Source organism: Temnothorax nylanderi, unplaced genomic scaffold, assembly GCF_030848795.1.
Source record: "Temnothorax nylanderi isolate EJ_2023f unplaced genomic scaffold, tnyl_v1.0 TNYL_tig0014_pilon, whole genome shotgun sequence".
NCBI lineage: Eukaryota > Metazoa > Arthropoda > Insecta > Hymenoptera > Formicidae > Temnothorax > Temnothorax nylanderi.
The window spans coordinates 1,312,966-1,331,001 of record NW_027249076.1 but is presented as its reverse complement, the minus strand read 5'-3'; the positions used below and the strand labels follow the sequence as shown (position 1 = coordinate 1,331,001).

General features: G+C 39.9%; 1 protein-coding gene across 6 annotated transcripts in view; it reads right to left on the bottom strand.

The window, feature by feature from the left end:
- Positions 1-18,036, bottom strand: part of LOC139768156 (protein Skeletor, isoforms B/C-like) — a 71,943-nt gene that overhangs the window by 22,794 nt on the left and 31,113 nt on the right. For all 6 annotated transcript variants that reach the window (XM_071698072.1, XM_071698069.1, XM_071698068.1 and 3 more), the window contains exons 3-4: positions 7,421-7,646; positions 6,013-6,124 (exon numbers count right to left, since the gene is read on the bottom strand). In XM_071698072.1, coding sequence (XP_071554173.1) covers positions 6,013-6,124; positions 7,421-7,646 — 338 coding nt within the window. The remainder of the gene's footprint in view (positions 1-6,012; positions 6,125-7,420; positions 7,647-18,036) is intronic.

Genomic DNA, 18,036 nt, shown 5'->3' with positions numbered 1-18,036 from the left:
ATACGAATACCGAAGCAAGAACGTAGATAGTTGCAAGAATGTACATAAAAACAGTAATATAATATGAGTAATATAATACAGATTTGTAGTATTTACACTGAGAAAAAAAAGCTGTTGCTTCAATTAAAATGCTATCACGGGGTGTCAAAAACATAAGTAGTTTATTCAATTGAATTATTATTAGACCCAATATCTGGATTATTAAACCAATAATTTAATTATTGATTATTATTAGACCCAATATCTGGATTATTAAACCAATAATTTAATTATTGATTTAATAATTCAGATATTGGGTCTAATAATAATACAATTGAATAAACTATTTATGTTTTTGGCACCCCGTGATAGCACTTTAATTGAAGCAACAGCTTTTTTTCTCAGTGTACAATTTTTGGCCTTTCTTTTGGAAAAAATATAAAAATATTGCTATAGTATAAATAGTGTAAATAACCTCTCCTTATAATTTATACAAATATCAGTGGAATATATATATATATATTTTTTTTAACTATATGGAATATATATATGTAATATTTATACACGATTTGATTGTTCATATTTTTCTTAAATAAGAATCTAATCCGTTGGAGAAATAAATCATCAGTTGTCAAAAAATAAAAGTATAGTATTAAAAAAAATAGTTACGTGTCACGTCATACGAAAGGGCTCATGAGAGGATATTTCAAATGTGTTATACGTCTCTCTCTCTTTCTCTCTCTCTCCGAACTAAAATCTCCTGTAAAACTTTTTCCCAAATACTTCGTGCGAAAAGGCATTGCGAAGACCCCATGTCCAATATGAAATCGATTATTAACGTTGACTTCGTCGAAGAACCGAGATCCAACGGCATGGAACGGCTCTCGAAGTTATACGACGTGCTCGGAAAGCTTTCGCGACGCCAATACAATGAATGATGTCAATATAGGGAAAAAAACGTTTCAAAGCTTTTACGCACGCCGCCATGAACTTATCAATGTCGCTTTTATGTTATACATTGTTGACGGAATCGCAAAATCGCCCACACATGTCACTAAATTCGATTACCCCGCTGAAATGACTGACGGGTTACAGAGTTTCGACCGAAAACGATTTCGTCATGGTATATTTCCAGGTATTTATTCCGATATGCGATGAAAAAACGACAATAAAACGATGTGATGCGTTAATGTACATTAATAATGCATTTTGTAAATAATAAATTTTACAAGCGTTACGAAAAATGGGCGTTATTTATTACCGCTCCTGTTTCCCGCATTCGTCCCATTAACGCTCATTTCGAATCAATTTGGTCAAGTTTATGTAAAACAATGGGATTATAAATATAACAAAGAAATAATAGTGGATAGAAAAAGGTAGCAACAATAGTGCAATGTATATTCGTTAATAATTTCAATTTCAAATGGCTATAAATTTAAGTAATTGTCCCAATATCTTTCTGCAGAAAAATATCATTAATATAAAGAACGCGGCGTTAATTGAATGAACATTCTTCAATAGATTAACATAGAAGAATACTAAATGCTAAAAGCTTTAATAAATATATTAATGTTAAAAGGGTGTACGCGACATATCGACGTATAATCTTATGCTCGGCGAGAACCCGATTCTTTTGTATGTTCCCTTTTGGGGACTTCAGGAATCCATTCTAAGCGGTTATTAAATGACGCTCTCGTGCAGGGTTGGATCGTCCACTTGGTGCCAGAAGCAATCGTACTCCGTCATCCCACTCCGAAAACTATGAGGCGTTTAATTAACTCCGCGGAGGCCGGGAAAGAGACCCGTAGAATTCACATGCAAATGCTCCGTGACACGATTGCGGAACAATCATTTCTTTTTCCAACTGAAACTCGGCTAGCAAAACCGACCGCCGACTTCCGACACTTCGCGCCAGATAAATTTCACACGGAAATATCGTCATTTTAACGTAAAAACAAAATCCACCGAAAAAACACGTGAAAAACATAAAAAGGAGACGTAACATATCTTTTTCTTTGAAAAAAAAAAAATAGCGCTATTTTTCAGTAAAATAAAATACTTCAATGAGAAGATTGCAAGAAAAAGTGAAAGGAAGTTTATTTCCGTTACATATAAGCGAGATGTTAATACTATTATAATATTGCAGAAATAACGATTGCGACGAGACTGATTGAGGAATGTAAAGTAATTTCGAATTATCACATCCTGATGATGTAACGCGAATAACGAACATCCGTAACGTACCATCGGTAGATAGCGTAATTTTATTTTTACTCGGCTTGTCGTTGGTTTGTGTAATCGGATGCGCAAATGAGTCACCATGCCGCAAGAGATGATGGACGCAATCGCGCAATCGCGAGTAGCAAAGTAGTCACGTCACGCATAGGTCAGCCAGAAAGTGAAGAATGTAATCGACAGACTGGTGAACTGGTGACACGTGCGAAAGTTGGCCGTTGTTAACGCGACTGCACGTTAATTTTGCATTAAAATTGTCACTATTTTTTACCTTTTTTTGCCGATGTAGAATGCTCATAGAAATTGTAAATTGCATTAAAATTTATTCAAGTGCAGATTTTTATAATATTTTTATACTAATATACTTTTTTAAAATATAATATAATTTTTTTAAATATTAATTGTCAAGGCTATTTACGTAATGGTTTTTACTGCATATTTATTCTATGGTTTCTTATTTTATTCATTATTTTATTAACTCGAAAATTTCTTGTAATAATATATAATATAAATAATAATGAGAAATAATTATATAAAACTAATGACTTTTATAATGAGGGTATACGATGCGTTATTATGTTACAGGAATATGTATTTACTTTCAAAAAATACATTTTTAGTAATAAGAATAATGTTAAAATGTATCTTAAATTTTGCATAGTTAAACTTTATATAATTTTCCAGATATTATCGTTCGTTGTTACGTGCAAAGTATAAAAAATTCGTATCCGGAAATTAAAGATGACGTATCCTACGTCGCGTAATTTACATTCTCGCCGTGCAACGCGATTAAATTTTAAATTATTATACATCGGGTGTTCAACATTTTTCCAATAAGTGGCATTTATAGGCGAAAGAAGTGGAGCTCCTCCTCCACTCGGGACTCGGTCGATGGCATTCTGCTCACGCGTTTACGATGCGAAACGTAAGAACGCGATTAATCGCGAGTAAGAGTCGTCGAATCGTCGGGCGAGTGAAATAAAATATCGCGAGGCGTGTAAGGAAGACGAAGGAGACGGGCGAACGAGACGACGAGACGCGGCAAGCCGATCACCGGCTTTAACGGTTCGAGTTTCCTCGCGAAAGGCGAACGCCGTTGCTTGGAGATAAGATCGCAACGGGATGACGAGAAATTGTTTCCACCCACTCTCGCGCTGTCCTCCGCGTGCGATATACACACAGGACACTTGCACGACCGCCTCGGACGGCGGTCGGGAGACAGGCTAGACGGAGAGGAAAAAAAATTGCTAAATCCTATACCTGATTCAATGGCTGAATCCATTGAGCGGCGGTTTGATATCGCCGAAGAATATCTCTGTTCCTTTGAAAGGAAACCCGGATTTGAAGGAAGAAGGATACGTCGGCGAAGGAGCGGGTCTTTGAGAGGAAGCAGAAGGAGATCCCGAGAGCCAGCAGGGCGAGAGGGAGATGGACGAAAGAAGGAGCGAGAAGAGGGCTTACTCTGACAATACATCCGCTCTCCGGAGGTAACGCGAGGGAGTGCTGACTGACAGACAGCTCCTGTCTACTAGATATCCGAGCAAAACCTACACCTCCCCTCCTATACTGCTGTATAGTATCAGCCATCCCGTTGAAAGACCCGCCATTTCTTCTATAAATCATCGAAAGGGAAGCACGCGCTTCTAAAAGTCAGAATTCTTAGAAACGTTTCAATAATGTGCATTATAAGATTTCCTTTTGTATGATTGTCCGTAATCAAGGAATATCCTGTTTGATCGGAAACGTTTCGCGTCTCTCTACTCTCTCTAGATAGTGACCGCTATTCGAGGTCACAGGACACCCGATAAATACCACAAAAACCTAGGGAAAGCTTTTTCAACGTAGCGACAGGCGCTACCAGTCCGAATAGCGGTTATCACCGGCAGCCAATTGTTTGCTCCCTTGTAACAAGAACGCTCGTTTCTGCTACTTAATAAAGCACCTCAGCTCGTACCTTTTACGATGCGATATAAGCACGAGAAACCTACCCGCCGTAAAACCTTTCCCCCGGACGGAATCCCCCGTGAATTACTTCTCGTCGATCGGTGGAGCGGCCGCAAACGAGAGCGATTTATACCAAACCCCCCGAACGACGACGACTCGCGACGATCGTAATGGGACACCCGGTAGAATGGACCGTAGGCGGCGGACAGCGCGTTTTGCGGTGACAGAGCGTGTCTGATGGAGGGTTGTCACGGTGCGGGAGCACCCCTCAGACTTCGATATTAAAGCCCTCCTCTAATATAAGAGCAAAAGCTCCGCTCTCCACCGTCGATATGCTCGCCTCAAACCTTTTTCCCTTCCTAAAGGCAGCGATATCGCGCTTGTGTGTCGTTATATTCATACGTGTAAGTCCGATAAAAGGGGGAAAGGGAAAGCTAAAGGGTAGCCCCGGTTGAAACGTAGACTCTCGCGCGTACACCGAGATTTTTAAGCGTCGACTCTCAAGCGAAAGAGCGAAATCTATTTAAGAGAATATACCTCTACGTTCTAATTTGTGTGCTTCTTGATGAGAAGAGATGGAAGAGAGCTAAGCTGGATTAAGTCGAGAGTAAGCATACCTATGGAGGGGTAAAAATCAGAGTGGTGTAAGTCAAATTTTTTTAAATATTTTCTCGTGTGCTTAGATGCAATTTATATATTGTAAAGATTGCATCTATGCACACGAGAAAATATTTAAAAAAATTTGACTTACACCACTCTGGTTTTTACCCCTCCATATATATCGCGCAAAACATAAAAGAAAGAAAGGAACGCTGAGTTTTGATGCAGATAAAATATGAGAAGGTAAGAAAAGGAAAAAAAGTGTACAGAATCATCATCTACTTAGAAAATATCTTACTGACAACGAGTAAAATTATTAAATATACAGGTCATACGGCCAACTTCCGAGCAAACGAAGAAAAGATGTTGGTTTAATGTAAATAATTAATAATAATTAAATTAAATTAATAATAATTTATTAGTTGGTGAGAAGTATAATTATTATACGTATAAGGACAAGTCACCCATCGTGAAGTGCAACTCTCTCAGGTTTTATTCTAAGCTACATCGAATGTCAATAAAAAGAAATTTCAATATATCTTTTTGACAACGTGATACCTTCGTCGCCGCGTGTTTACTCACATGCTCGCGTGCGAATAAGATACCAGAAAGATAAAGAGCGAATCGCACGCGCGTTTAGACCGGCGTGCACCCGAATGGGAGACGCGGGAGAAAGCCGAGAAAAGGGAAGGACTCACCCACCCACACGCACGTGCACGCGTACGAGGCCCCCTAGACTCGGCTTCCGTATCCATCTCATACGCACCATTGACCTCGAATGCACGTCCGATAGAGCTTCCCTGAACCTTCTCAAAAATCAAGTTATCTCTATATTCTCCGCGCATCGTGGCGTTTGGAGTAAAACGCGCCTCGTCGCGCGATATACTTCCGGAGAGTCTAACAGGGAACGTCTTGCGTCGCGCGCGGAAATCCTCCGAGAAACACTGGTAGATTACCGCGCGAATATCGAAAATAAAAATTTCATCGATACTGACGCGTCGAAAATGACGCACATCTCGTATAACCGCGAATATATGAATTGAATATGCGAATTATTGATCACAGCAGAATGTTCAAAGCGCTCAGAGAGATGTTTATTGATTACCTATAATATTTCGATACAAAAAGCAGGTGATTTTTTATTAATTAAAATTATGGAAGAGTTCAAATCGCAGATTTAGTTTTAGCAAAGCAAAATATTGTATGCAATTAGTGCATGCGAAATATCAAGATCGATAGCTGTAATTTACTCACTGTAAATCTTCTGCACCAAACGCTCAACCATTTAATGTCTCGTATGCGTTTTCCTCCGGGTAGCCTCAGGATAATGTCTGTGTAGTTGTACGCCTCCAATACTCGTGGATCACTGTTAAAGAGAAAAGAAAGAAATAAAAGTAGTAAAACATATAAAAAGTTTTAAACGTAACTGACACTGCGGTAAAGTGTAATTGAAGCAATTATTTCGAAAATTATAAGTTTATGAGAGCCGGAACTCCTCGGGAAATAATAAAAACTCTGCTCTTCTCTATTTCTAAAGTTCAACCGCTTCTGACATTTACATGTCGCTCTATTTATATCGACAATGTAATTAGATTAGAACTTGAACGTCTTGCATGTATTTCTTACACTCTTTCATAACGTATTCCATTAGTTATTTCCGGAAGCTATATAGACCTAACTTGTTTATTACAATGACAGATTTGATTGATTTTAAACGCCTTTTGGTGTCATCGACGAATTTGCGTGTCGCGCGAACGATCAAGCGAGCAGGATCGAGGGGAAATGGACGAAGGCGGGTTGTGCATGCGGTCAGGGATGTAGAAGGCCGAAAAGAAGGGCGGCGGGTAGGAGGTGGCGAGAGTGATGCAGGGCGAACGCGCGGCAGTCCGTAACCAAGGGATGAAATGAAATTCAAAGAGCCCGTTGTGCGCGCGGCCGTATATGCGGAAAGGGGTGGCGGGACGAGGGGGGAAGGGGGAGGGGGTGAGAAACAGAAGGAAGGCCGAACGAGTGAGTCGTGCGCGGGAAGAGTGCAGTTAATAAAACGGGAATTATACGCCAATCTCGTTCGGATTTCATCTGCGCGAGCACTTTATTACGTTTCTACTCGGCTGCTTCCTACCCGGTTTAGTACACGTTCGAAAAATCCCGTGCAACGAATGTATCGTTTTGGTATATACAAAACGATATTCGTATGTATCCACAGCCTCACCTTTCCGCGTTAAACGCGACAGTCGGATTATCAGTCTCACATAAAATTACTCGTTTATCGTTGTGCGACACAAGCAGGATTAATTGGCCTAATTAATTTATATCAATTATGTACTGTTTTCCTCTAATCTACGGATGACTTTGTTCTACTTGTACTGCTGTAGATCTTTATGTGATTACTCAATTCTTTAGAGAACTATATGTTTTTCTCATATAATATAATTACAAATATAGAAATAATGTAGAAATACAAAATATAGAAATAATGTCAGGATCAAATGGCCTAATTAATTGAAATCAATTATGTGCTATTTTTCTCTAATACAGATAACGTGATTCTATTAGGTAATATTGCTGTAAATTTTTATATGATCAATTCTTTAGAGAAATATATGTTTTCCTCGCATATAAAATAATTATTTTATAAATATAGAAATAAAATATCAATTACCTGCCCCTATCAGTCTCGGGATAAGGTACGATGTAACCTTCGGGATTGGGTTGGCTGGTATTCCCAACCCAGAAGTAAGCATCTGGGCCGGTGCCGTCGTAGCAAAATCCTTTTATAAATATCGTTGCGTCATCAACGGCATATACTTTACCTTTGATGCCGTGTGCGTATTCTTGTAGAGATCCGATTAATTTACCATAATAATTGGGTCCATTCCTGGCGTAACCTGAAAATAGAAGTAGCATCATGGTTATTAAAGAATTCTTTCTCGGAATAAAAATGCATAAATATACATATACATATATTTTTTATATTTATAAATGACATTTACTAATATGTCATTTATAATTCAGAATCTTTTTTGTCGTTTGCACAATGAACGATTTATACAACTTTTTCACAGATAAAATAATTAGTGATGGTACGCGCGAAAAAAAGACTTAATTTGATTATTATTTTCTACCCTCTTGTTCGCTTCCTCACTCGCACGTGTACCGCCTGCTTCTCAACAACGGGATCGTTCGACTTAACTAAGCCGGCTTCTCGAAAAATAGCTACAACGATTTGTGAATTTTGTCCAAACGAGCAGCGAATCGGGGATACCAAGGAGGAAGTACGCTTCACCCTCGTGATGTAGGTTGGACGCATCGCCGCCCCGATACAAAACCGATGCGATGCCGCCTCGACAGCGCAAAGGGAAGCCGGCGTGGCGCGGTTCCGCGATTTGCATGAATTTCATTTCATTTGCTCGACAGGTCCGTAAAGCCGGGCCGCTGTAAATGTATATATAGATATATATCGGGAGATCCACTCGCGGCAGTAAAGATCAGAGGGCGTTTACGACCGAGGTCTGGAGAGAGCTGATGATCGGCGTGCGTCTGGGTTGCCTGGGAAGAGTAAGTTTAAAAGCCGAAACGCGGGGGGCCTCTCGGAAACTTAACCAAGTACGTCCGAAGGGTAATAGAAGTAGAGGTTCGACGCGAAAAGAGGTGGAATGAAATTAGCGGATTAGGACTTAGCCCTTAATCCTTGGGGAGTCGACCGTGGAACACGCGCGGACCCAAAGACCGCCTCTCGCTATCGACTCTCTTAATTCGATATATCGAGTATGAAAAGTGCTCAGTTAAATACCTGCGAGAATACATATAAATGAGAGATATTCTTGAATGTGGTAAAAATATTCCATTTATTGTAGCGAAACGTACGAAATCTGAAAAATGTATTTAATATCATCGAATCGAGCAAAATATTTGCGTGATATATAATATTATTACGTAATATAATAATTCTAGAAAAAACGATGGTAAAATATACAAATATTTAAAAATATATCTTAAATATTTCCAAGACATTTTTCTTGAAATTAATAAACACAAAGCTTACATAAAACGCATTTACGAGAAGAGATAGCTGCAAATTCCATATTTTACTTTCAAAGATGACAGTAAAAAAGCTAACACACGGCCGAGCGTACAAAATTTATTTTCTTCATTTTATATGCGCACTATTTTTGATATGCGACATTAATATAGAAAGTAAAACAAATCGTTAATTTAAAGGATGAAATCAAAATTCCCAAGCGTCAGTAACAACCGAAAAATTCACTTAACGGCGATCGTTTAAGTGCCCATGTGGAATAAGTGGCGTGCAGTTGGCATTTCTGTATTTAAAATAGCGGCCCGTTAGCGTCGTTGTAGCGCGTTAATTCGTCCCGGTGATTATGGATCCATTAGCGTGGCAGCCAACAAATAGCACGGTACAATCCAATAACCGTCGTTGCCCATAATAAAAGGGGAGGAACCAGGTTTAGGCACCAGTCGGGGGTAGTTTAGTCGGTGGCGTATAGTAGTGTGTATACACACCATACACACACACACACATTCCCGTTCATGTGTACGGAGAGCTTTACAGTCACAGATGCGCGCGTGTCCACGGGATCTGCAAGGGTGGTTCGACACCCTCCCCTCGTGCAGGACGCAGCAGATAGCGATCATTGCGTTCATTGTCGCATTCATTGTAATATCCTCCCGCTATAGCAGGAAGGGTTGGGCGAACGAAGAAACGCTCGCGAGGACCCAGGATTCCCCGCCGATGTCAGTGTGAAAGTACCGAACGGGGTGGACGATGAGAGAGGGTGGGATAAAAGCCTTCAGCGTCATTTCTAAAGACCGACATCAACGACGTCTTGATCATCAACCTACTTCCGTGGAGCCGTCAACGTGGCGTAGCTGAGGATGCTTAGATTTGCTACCGATACTTTCAGTGTCGTTTAGTATTAAAGTAGGTATCATTTCTAGGAATTATATGTGTGGAACGAACGTCAATGCTACTAATATTCGTGTACAATTTAAAAATTAAATCGAATAAAAAGTAGATCGAACTAAATGTAATTTAAATATATTCCATTAAATTTGAGTTGCTATTATACCGTGATTATATAACTTCACGATCACGATCATTTTTAATGAAAGACATTATCAGGGATAGCCGTTATTCAGCTACGAGTAATATATCTTACTCGATTTGAAGATTGATCTTTACACTGGTTTAAATTCATTGTGCAGTTTTCCGAAAGACTCAAAGGATCGCGCGCTGTATTGGAGCTTGAATTCGCTCAACATTCGGGCTGAATATCGGCTTCGGGCGGTGCAGTGAGCTCGACGGTATGGCGAGCTATTAAATGACGAATCATATTCATGCGCGAACATGCTCGGTATCTTCTACGCCAGTAAAATCGGGAGTTTTAAGCAAACAAGTTGGCCAATTTTATTCATATTCCGATCTGTGACATCAAAATATAAAAAAAATCTCAGTATATATACATTTATACATATCTCTTTGTCATTTTGTTAGATAAAAGTTTTCTCGACCTGTGTTAATTTGAATCAAATTGTCGCCTGTAAATATTTCAATGGATATTTTGTACCATTTGTTTTCATGTTATACACATCAGTACTCGCGCGAGACAGCGAGTAATTAAAAAATTCATATTTTTGAAACAAGGATTTTGATATTTACAGAAAAAAAGAATAGAAGGATCGTCTTACCAGATTCTATACAAGAAAAAGATGATTTCCATAGTTACTCTAATTATCCATCCGAGAGTTTGGAAGTTTGAAAGAAATACATCTAAACAAATACATCTAAATTTGTTTATTGTTTGTCGCGTCACAGTCTCAGTATGTTAACTAAAGAGTCATTAAAAATAGATGAAAGATAGGCACATATATATGCGCCTGTATTACTCTATCGAAACCGTACATTCACTCTCGATATATGAAATAAAGAGGAGCACCACGTTTTAAGAAAATGACACTAAATTTTAATAGCTCTTTAGTCAACATAATAAACCTACGACTTTATACATATGTTCGAGATGTTTTATCCATTTGTTTATATCTCCTACCGCGAAAAAATTCCAGACTAATTTCAACGAAACCTTTATTGATGCGGGGAGGCACGCATTTAGCTGGTCCACTACACAAATGAAAGCTCGCCATAGACTCCGCGAGATTAGTTTGAAAGCAGGATATGGTGCTAGGACGATCGAGGGAGTTCGGTCAACATTTGAGCACGGTAAACAGCACCCACTTGTCAATACCCCTTCCTCATCTATCCGTCTCTCTCTCCCTCTCTGCCGATCGGCTTCCGAATTGTGTATAGGTTCTTCGAATAGTCCCCCGACACACATTGATCTTAGCTAGGGTCGTCTTAGGGACCGTCGCCACCTAGGAAATGCCCCCTTGGCCCCGAGGCATCGAGCCTCGACACAAAGCATATTGCATGCGCCGCAAATGCGTACGCGTGAGCGTAAGGTTCGTTAGCGCGTGATGACGTATGATGGTCTTTACTATCGCTGTCATACGAATCCGATGGATTCTTTGTGACGCGTATTCAACAGAGGATTGGCCGGACCTAATCTGCTTTTTGCTCGACAAAGCGCGAACGCGCATCGTGATGTATGTACGTAACGCGGTGACGGATCAGACGGATCAGGACAAAGTGGCTGGATGCGCGTTTGCATTTGCGGCGTCGCGTTGCGAACATCGCGCACCTCCCCAAGGGAGAAACGCAACGTTTTCGTGGTCTCGGCCGCGCGTGGAGATCGGTCTCGCGTATCGGTCCGCAACACACGGGAAATCTGAGCCCCTCGGAAATTGTATTCGCTCGCAGAGCGTGTTTCCGAACGTCCGCGTCGGCGATTGCCGCAAATCTCCAATTTTCAATTCCCATCGCCGATCGCGGGTCACCGGCAAGAAAAAGAAATGGAAAAAGAGATAGATTTTCTACGACCGGTTTCGATTTGCGCGTTCGAGCAGAAATAGTAGCTCGAGAGATACACATTCCTAAGCCGGTACGCGATCGGTGGTTGCGCGCCGGGCAACGTATGTGAGCTTTCACTTTCGTCGAGCACGGATCTCGCAACGTGGTCGACCAAGCGAACCCAGCCAGCCTTTCCTTCCGATATCACGTTCGATCGCAAGCGAGCATCAACGGCGAGAGATGTTCCCAGGTGATTCCCCCGTCGCGTCGCTCCGCACGCTAGGTTTTCTCCGTAGGAGAGAAAGTAACGGGGGACGGCGGGCGAGTCTCTCTGTGACTTAGGACGTTAACGAGACTAACCGGATTCATCGCGCGGCGGCGACGGCGACGACGGGAGCGGGAGAACCGGCGGGGAAACGCCGAAGAAAGGAGAGCACCGGGCGGTGGCACTGATTTTAATCAAGATATGGCCTGGCAGCAGCCAACGGCGGATCAAGCGAGCCAGGGCTTATCGATTTTCTAAGTGCTCCCGACCGACAGAGCCATCGTCGCGACACCCAGCGTGAATTTGAAACTAATGGAAAGAGAGATTTGCACGCGCGCGTTTTATTATTCGCCCGATCGTCGAGCATTCAGTTGAATTAAAAAAAACATCTTGCATCTTTCTTATTATCAGCGAGTTGCAAAATATTTAGGTTTAGTCGTCGAATTGCATTTACTTTAAATCTAAGATTCATAGAACTATAGAAATCTTGTATAGAAATAATTTTTGTATTCTATAATAATATTCGTGATATTTAAAAAAATTGCTTTTTTGAAATAATTTTTAGCATATTCAATTTAAATACGCACAACCTGTACAATAACAAATTTTTTAAGAGATCTTAATAAATTTCAGAATTAAAAACAATTTATATATATATATATATATAGAGAGAGAGAGAGGAAAGTCCCCCCTATTATGAAACAGGATCCTAATATGAGATATGTTAAGCTAAAAGGCCCTATATAGGCCCCATCTGTTGATCCCACCATGAAAAAACTCCGCCATCTCATATTAGGATCCTATCTCATAATAGGGGACTTTCCTCTATTTTTTTTTTACTTTAGAAATATATAAATTCTTTCTCTTCAACTTGCCAGTATTTACATGTTTATCAAGTACGGATATCTCGAGATTGTGTAATTTATATTTCGCTAACTATCAAACGGACTTTTGCGGACTACATGCGCGCTGATTATGCGATTTGAAGATCAATTCTTATCTTCTTGTGAAAGAAATAATTATTCAAACTTATTCACACATAAACAATAAGATATAGAATATTACGGAAACAGTCAGCTATAAATTATACAACGCAGATATGTGTGTAATTATTTAAAACTCATCAATCAACAATAGCAACAATCAACACAGGACGCATGTTGAACATATAAAATTAATGTGAAAAATAATTCAAATAAACTTAATTTTATACAATAATTTTAGACTTTATGAAATAATTTACATATTGCATTTTTGTGTGCACATGACGTATCAATATATAAGTGATTAAGAAGGAAACCAGAAAAAAATATTAGACCAAATTAAATTGTGTCTTTTTCTGAGGTTGTTCGAAAGCAATGCCACTGTGACTTATTTGGAGCTTCATAAAAATGTTCAGACGTTTAGCTTCCCTTCGGCATACAAATAAGGGAAGTTTATTCGAATGTTAATATATCACAACTCCAAAGCGTATTTAGCAGAGCAGTTACTATGTTCTCAAATACAGCAATGTAATTTCTAGATGTAGTTCAAGCAGTTTGCACATCGCAGAACGAATTCCTAGACATGTTCGTAAAATATTACCGTCCAAAACCAGCATACCAGCTAACTCGTTCCTATATGTATATCGTAAGTCAAGCTCACTCTCGTGTCATCATAACTCAAGTCGAGTGTGAAATGTAAAAGTCGTTTATTATCATATTTCATTATCAAAACATGGAATTAATCCTTACTGTATATTGTAATAGGAAAAAACTAAATTTAAGTAATAAAATTAACAACTTACTCATTAAAAGATTACTTGATAGTCACTTTATAGACTATTTTGTGAAATGAAATAAAATGTTAATCAATTCTTAAAAACTAGCAATTGATTTCATACTTTTTTATTTCTTTCCAAATGTTTATCACAATTAGTTAACACTAATTTTCCTGTGTATTTTTAATCGCACACACAAGAGTGTTAAATATAAATAGTTATTTGTTTGTATTTAAAGTAAAGTAAGTTATTTTGATTGATATCTTCATTTTATGAAGAATATTCACTTTGTGTAAACATTTATTACACATATATTTATCTAAATTCAGTACATTCACTTTAGTCTAAATTGGGATAAAAACTATCGCAATTACAAAGTAGAAATTGGCAAAAATAATTTCCGTAAAATTTATTTAAGCGTCAGTTAAACAAGGAATAGCAAAATCCGTAAAAGAGCTGCGTCCTAAACAAGAGACGCATCGCCGCTGATAATTATCGCAGACGAGGTAATCTCTTAATCGAACGTGCGAGTCGACGACTTTTATCCATCTCGTAAGAAGAGTAAGACTGATATTTTTTGTCGTTTGCCCGTTAAGAGATTAAAGCCAAGGACTTCGCCCGCTTCGTTTTAGGGCCATTATACCCTCTCGAGGAGGGATAAGGAGAGGCACATAGGAACACAGAGGAAAAGAGAGATGAAGAGAGGAAGAATATAACGAGAGATAGGAACAGAGACCGAGAGAAGCTAGAGAGAGAGAGAGAGACAGAGAGAAAGAGAGAAAGAGAGGGGGGGTGAGTGCTGAGCTTGCAGAAAGGGTGCCTGGTGATGCGTAGCTACCTCGCCAAATGCATTAAGACCACCGTCCCGTCGTCCCTCGCAATATCGCACTGACATAATCGTACGATTCTTGTTGGCGAGCGCGGCCCGAATACGCTATATTCCGCGCACTTCACCGGGCGCGAGTACGACGAGGAGAAGGTCCCCGTCGGCGTTCCGCTCTTGAGTGACCGCGTTTGCCATCCGATATAAGCACTCGCGTGGCTCTCGAGTGCTGGAAACATCACGCGCGAAACCCCTCTCGGTCGATCGGTTAACGTTCGGCTCGAGCGGCCAGGCAGGGGGTCGTTGCGAGAGAGAGAGAGAGAGAGAGAGAGAGAGAGAGAGAGAGAGAATGAAATCTCGGGGAAATAGAACGCGTGCCGCGAGGACGGAACCGGTGGCTCAAGTCGCACCACGGAGCGCCGTTCATTTCCAGGATACTGAAAATAAAAACGTCGTCTTACGGCGACGTGGTTGTTGCGCCACTTGAAAATTTATCTCGTGATTGCCTACTTTCGCTTTATTTCTTCTTTTAAACGAAACCGCGCCCTTTCGATAACATACAAGGTGTAGAGAAATTAATAGTGCGAATGAACATTCGACAGCGAGAAGTCTGTAGAAGCTGGAGTATCAGACTGAAATATCAAAGAGAAAATATTTATTTATTCGTAAAAATATGGAAAAAAATATTCGCTCGTTTATAATCGTTTGTTTTATTAACTTCATTATTTCTCGCGCGTTAACACGAAAGAAAATTGTTGCACACCACATATCAACAAGAATTACAATCACTCCATAAATTGTATATTGTAATTACGACAATTTATTTAAATTTACATTAAACCTTTTAAAACGGTACATCTACGTTAATGTTTGAAGATGTTATTTACTAAATGTTATGAATCACCCCTGGGACTATTTACTATATATTACAAATTATATAATTGTAATAAACATTCAATTGTGGGAAACACAATTTGTAGTCCGATAATTGCTCATGTTACCTCGATACATATTCGCGATACATATATTCCGAATGAAAGTGATCGTGAACGAAGATCGTGCCAAACGTTCTCTCGCATCGATAGCACGTACTAAAACGCGTAGGCAAGGGAAGCGATATTACACAGCTCCATCCCTCTCTCTCTTCGATTCGTGTTTGAGTTCTACCGCGATATGAATGTCATCCCCCGCGCGCGCACCAGGCGTACGCGTACGCGCGCAGACACGCAGATGCGGCTGCCGTCGCATATCGATTGAACGACGTACACGTATTTACGTGCCCCGTAGTAGAAGCAGGTTTCACGTAACGCGCTCCGTGGGAACCGAAATCGTCGGAACGGAGGGGTTGGGAGGGTGGAAAGGGCCGGGAGAGCGAGATCGAAGGTGGTGGATCGCCCCCGGCGAAGCGTCGTCGTCGAGGCTGGAGGTGGACGGCGTGGCGCGAGACTGGGCGATAATGATATCGAGCCGGGACATTTGTCATGCACCCGTGTACAATGCATTACGCACGGCGACGATGATGACAATGACGCGTGGCGTAGCGTGGCGTAGCGTGGCGTGGCGTGATCGTCTACCGGAAGTCACAAAGTCGCGCCCGGCTGACTAATGGCTAACCTACTCCGGAAGACGCTATTTTCAGCTTTTTCGAGGCTCGGTTGCAACGTCGATTAACGTTAATCTTGATCGAGCCCGCTTTCGATTACATTATATGAGATATATCTCTATTTTAAAAAATAATTTAATTTTTAAACATTTATTATTATTACTTGATAAGAGGAAAATTGCGTGTAATAGCTTAAGATTTAAATTCGTATAGAAGAAACTGCTCATCTGTTTGTAAAAAACATTCCGTAATATATTTTCGTCATCTCATAAAAAAATCGTATTTTTAATCACACAATATAAAATCTTTTAACTTATAAAATTCTTTAAGAAGAAGGATTTTTTAATGATGATAATGAATCAGATTTTTTTATTGTGTACATTGTGTACATTGTGCCGCAAACACGATTTTTTGGTCAAAGTGTTTCTTTTTTCTAGTTTGTGATATTTGATTATGTAATTAGCAAGCACTTGTGGAGGACAAACAGGGAAGACGGCTGGTCGATACTGATCTCGTAACGGAACGTGTACCTCCCGCCTATCTAATAAAGCATCATGTACTCGGAAGATACGCAAATGGCAGTTGTCTAAGGTACAATCGGCAAGTCAATTCGAATATTCCATCGCTAACTTGTTGCTGCAAATAACAGGCCGAATAATTTAGTCGATTGAAATGTCGACTAAATGATTATGCTAATTATATATAGATGAGAGTTTATAAGATAGATTTTTACTACTATCGAGATTATTGACATTTCAAGGAACAAAAATACCGAGAAGTACAATTATTTCGACCGCAGGTAAGAAACTAGCCCTGAAATGTTTTAAATTATATAATCTTCAGAATTAATTAGTTTTTTTTTTAAGTCGAGGAGTTGCGTAAGCTATAATATAAAAAAAGTTAAAAAAAATATTTGTATAGAAATAATTAGAAATGTAATGTTTTGGACCGTGTTTCTAATATTTTACATGTACGTAATAAATGTCAATTCTTCGGATGGTAATTTCTATTTATATACATTTCTGTCTTGCGCGTTTATATTACACCAAATCCTCAACCTGCATTCTCGTCGTTGTACCCCAAGTGAATGCCAGTCTACATCGATCGGTTTCCGTAGGAATTCGAATCGCGTATCAACAACTACGACTGTCGGACGTCACGAGGGCATGAAAGGAGGTAGAAAACACGAAACACAGACAGAAAAGGGAGAATCCTTGTGAGTGTCATGGCGCAAAAAACACAACAAAATCACATGGAATTTGCAAGTTTGTTATGCGGCGTGTGTTTCCTTTTATTTTTCATGACTCTCGATTAGCAATTATTTCTATCGCGACACGTCGTATAATCATTGCGTAAGAGACATTTTTTTTACACTCTTTCCTTGCAAATAACTCAAAATGACGGGATGAAGGTGTGAGGCACAAAGCAATCGTAGGACTTTCCCGGCCGATATCCATTAGTTAAATTGTTTCTCTCAACGTTACTCCTCGGCTTCTCTCTCACCCCCGCGGGATCGAGTTGTTCGTTTTGGTAATGGGTAGAAGCGATACAATTGCCGAGGTATCGCGCTGCAAAGGGAAGGACTTGACAAAAAGGGACAAAGGACGAGAGGGGGAAGAAAATCCGCGAAAGGAGAAGTTTTCATACAAGACTCGGATGTCAATACAATCGATTAATTTACAATATCGACACACACGAGATCCTATCGGAAAATTCAAAACGTAGGAAGCCGGGACCGAAAATCCGAGATTACGAGAAGTCGGGCATGGCACAATGCCTCCAAAAAATAAGAATCACCCGGGATCCGCATCAAATCGCATTTACTTGAAAAAGCGTATTTAAGGTAAAGGTACCAATACCCGGACACTTAAGCATAGGAAATGTACCAATACCTGCACGGGGA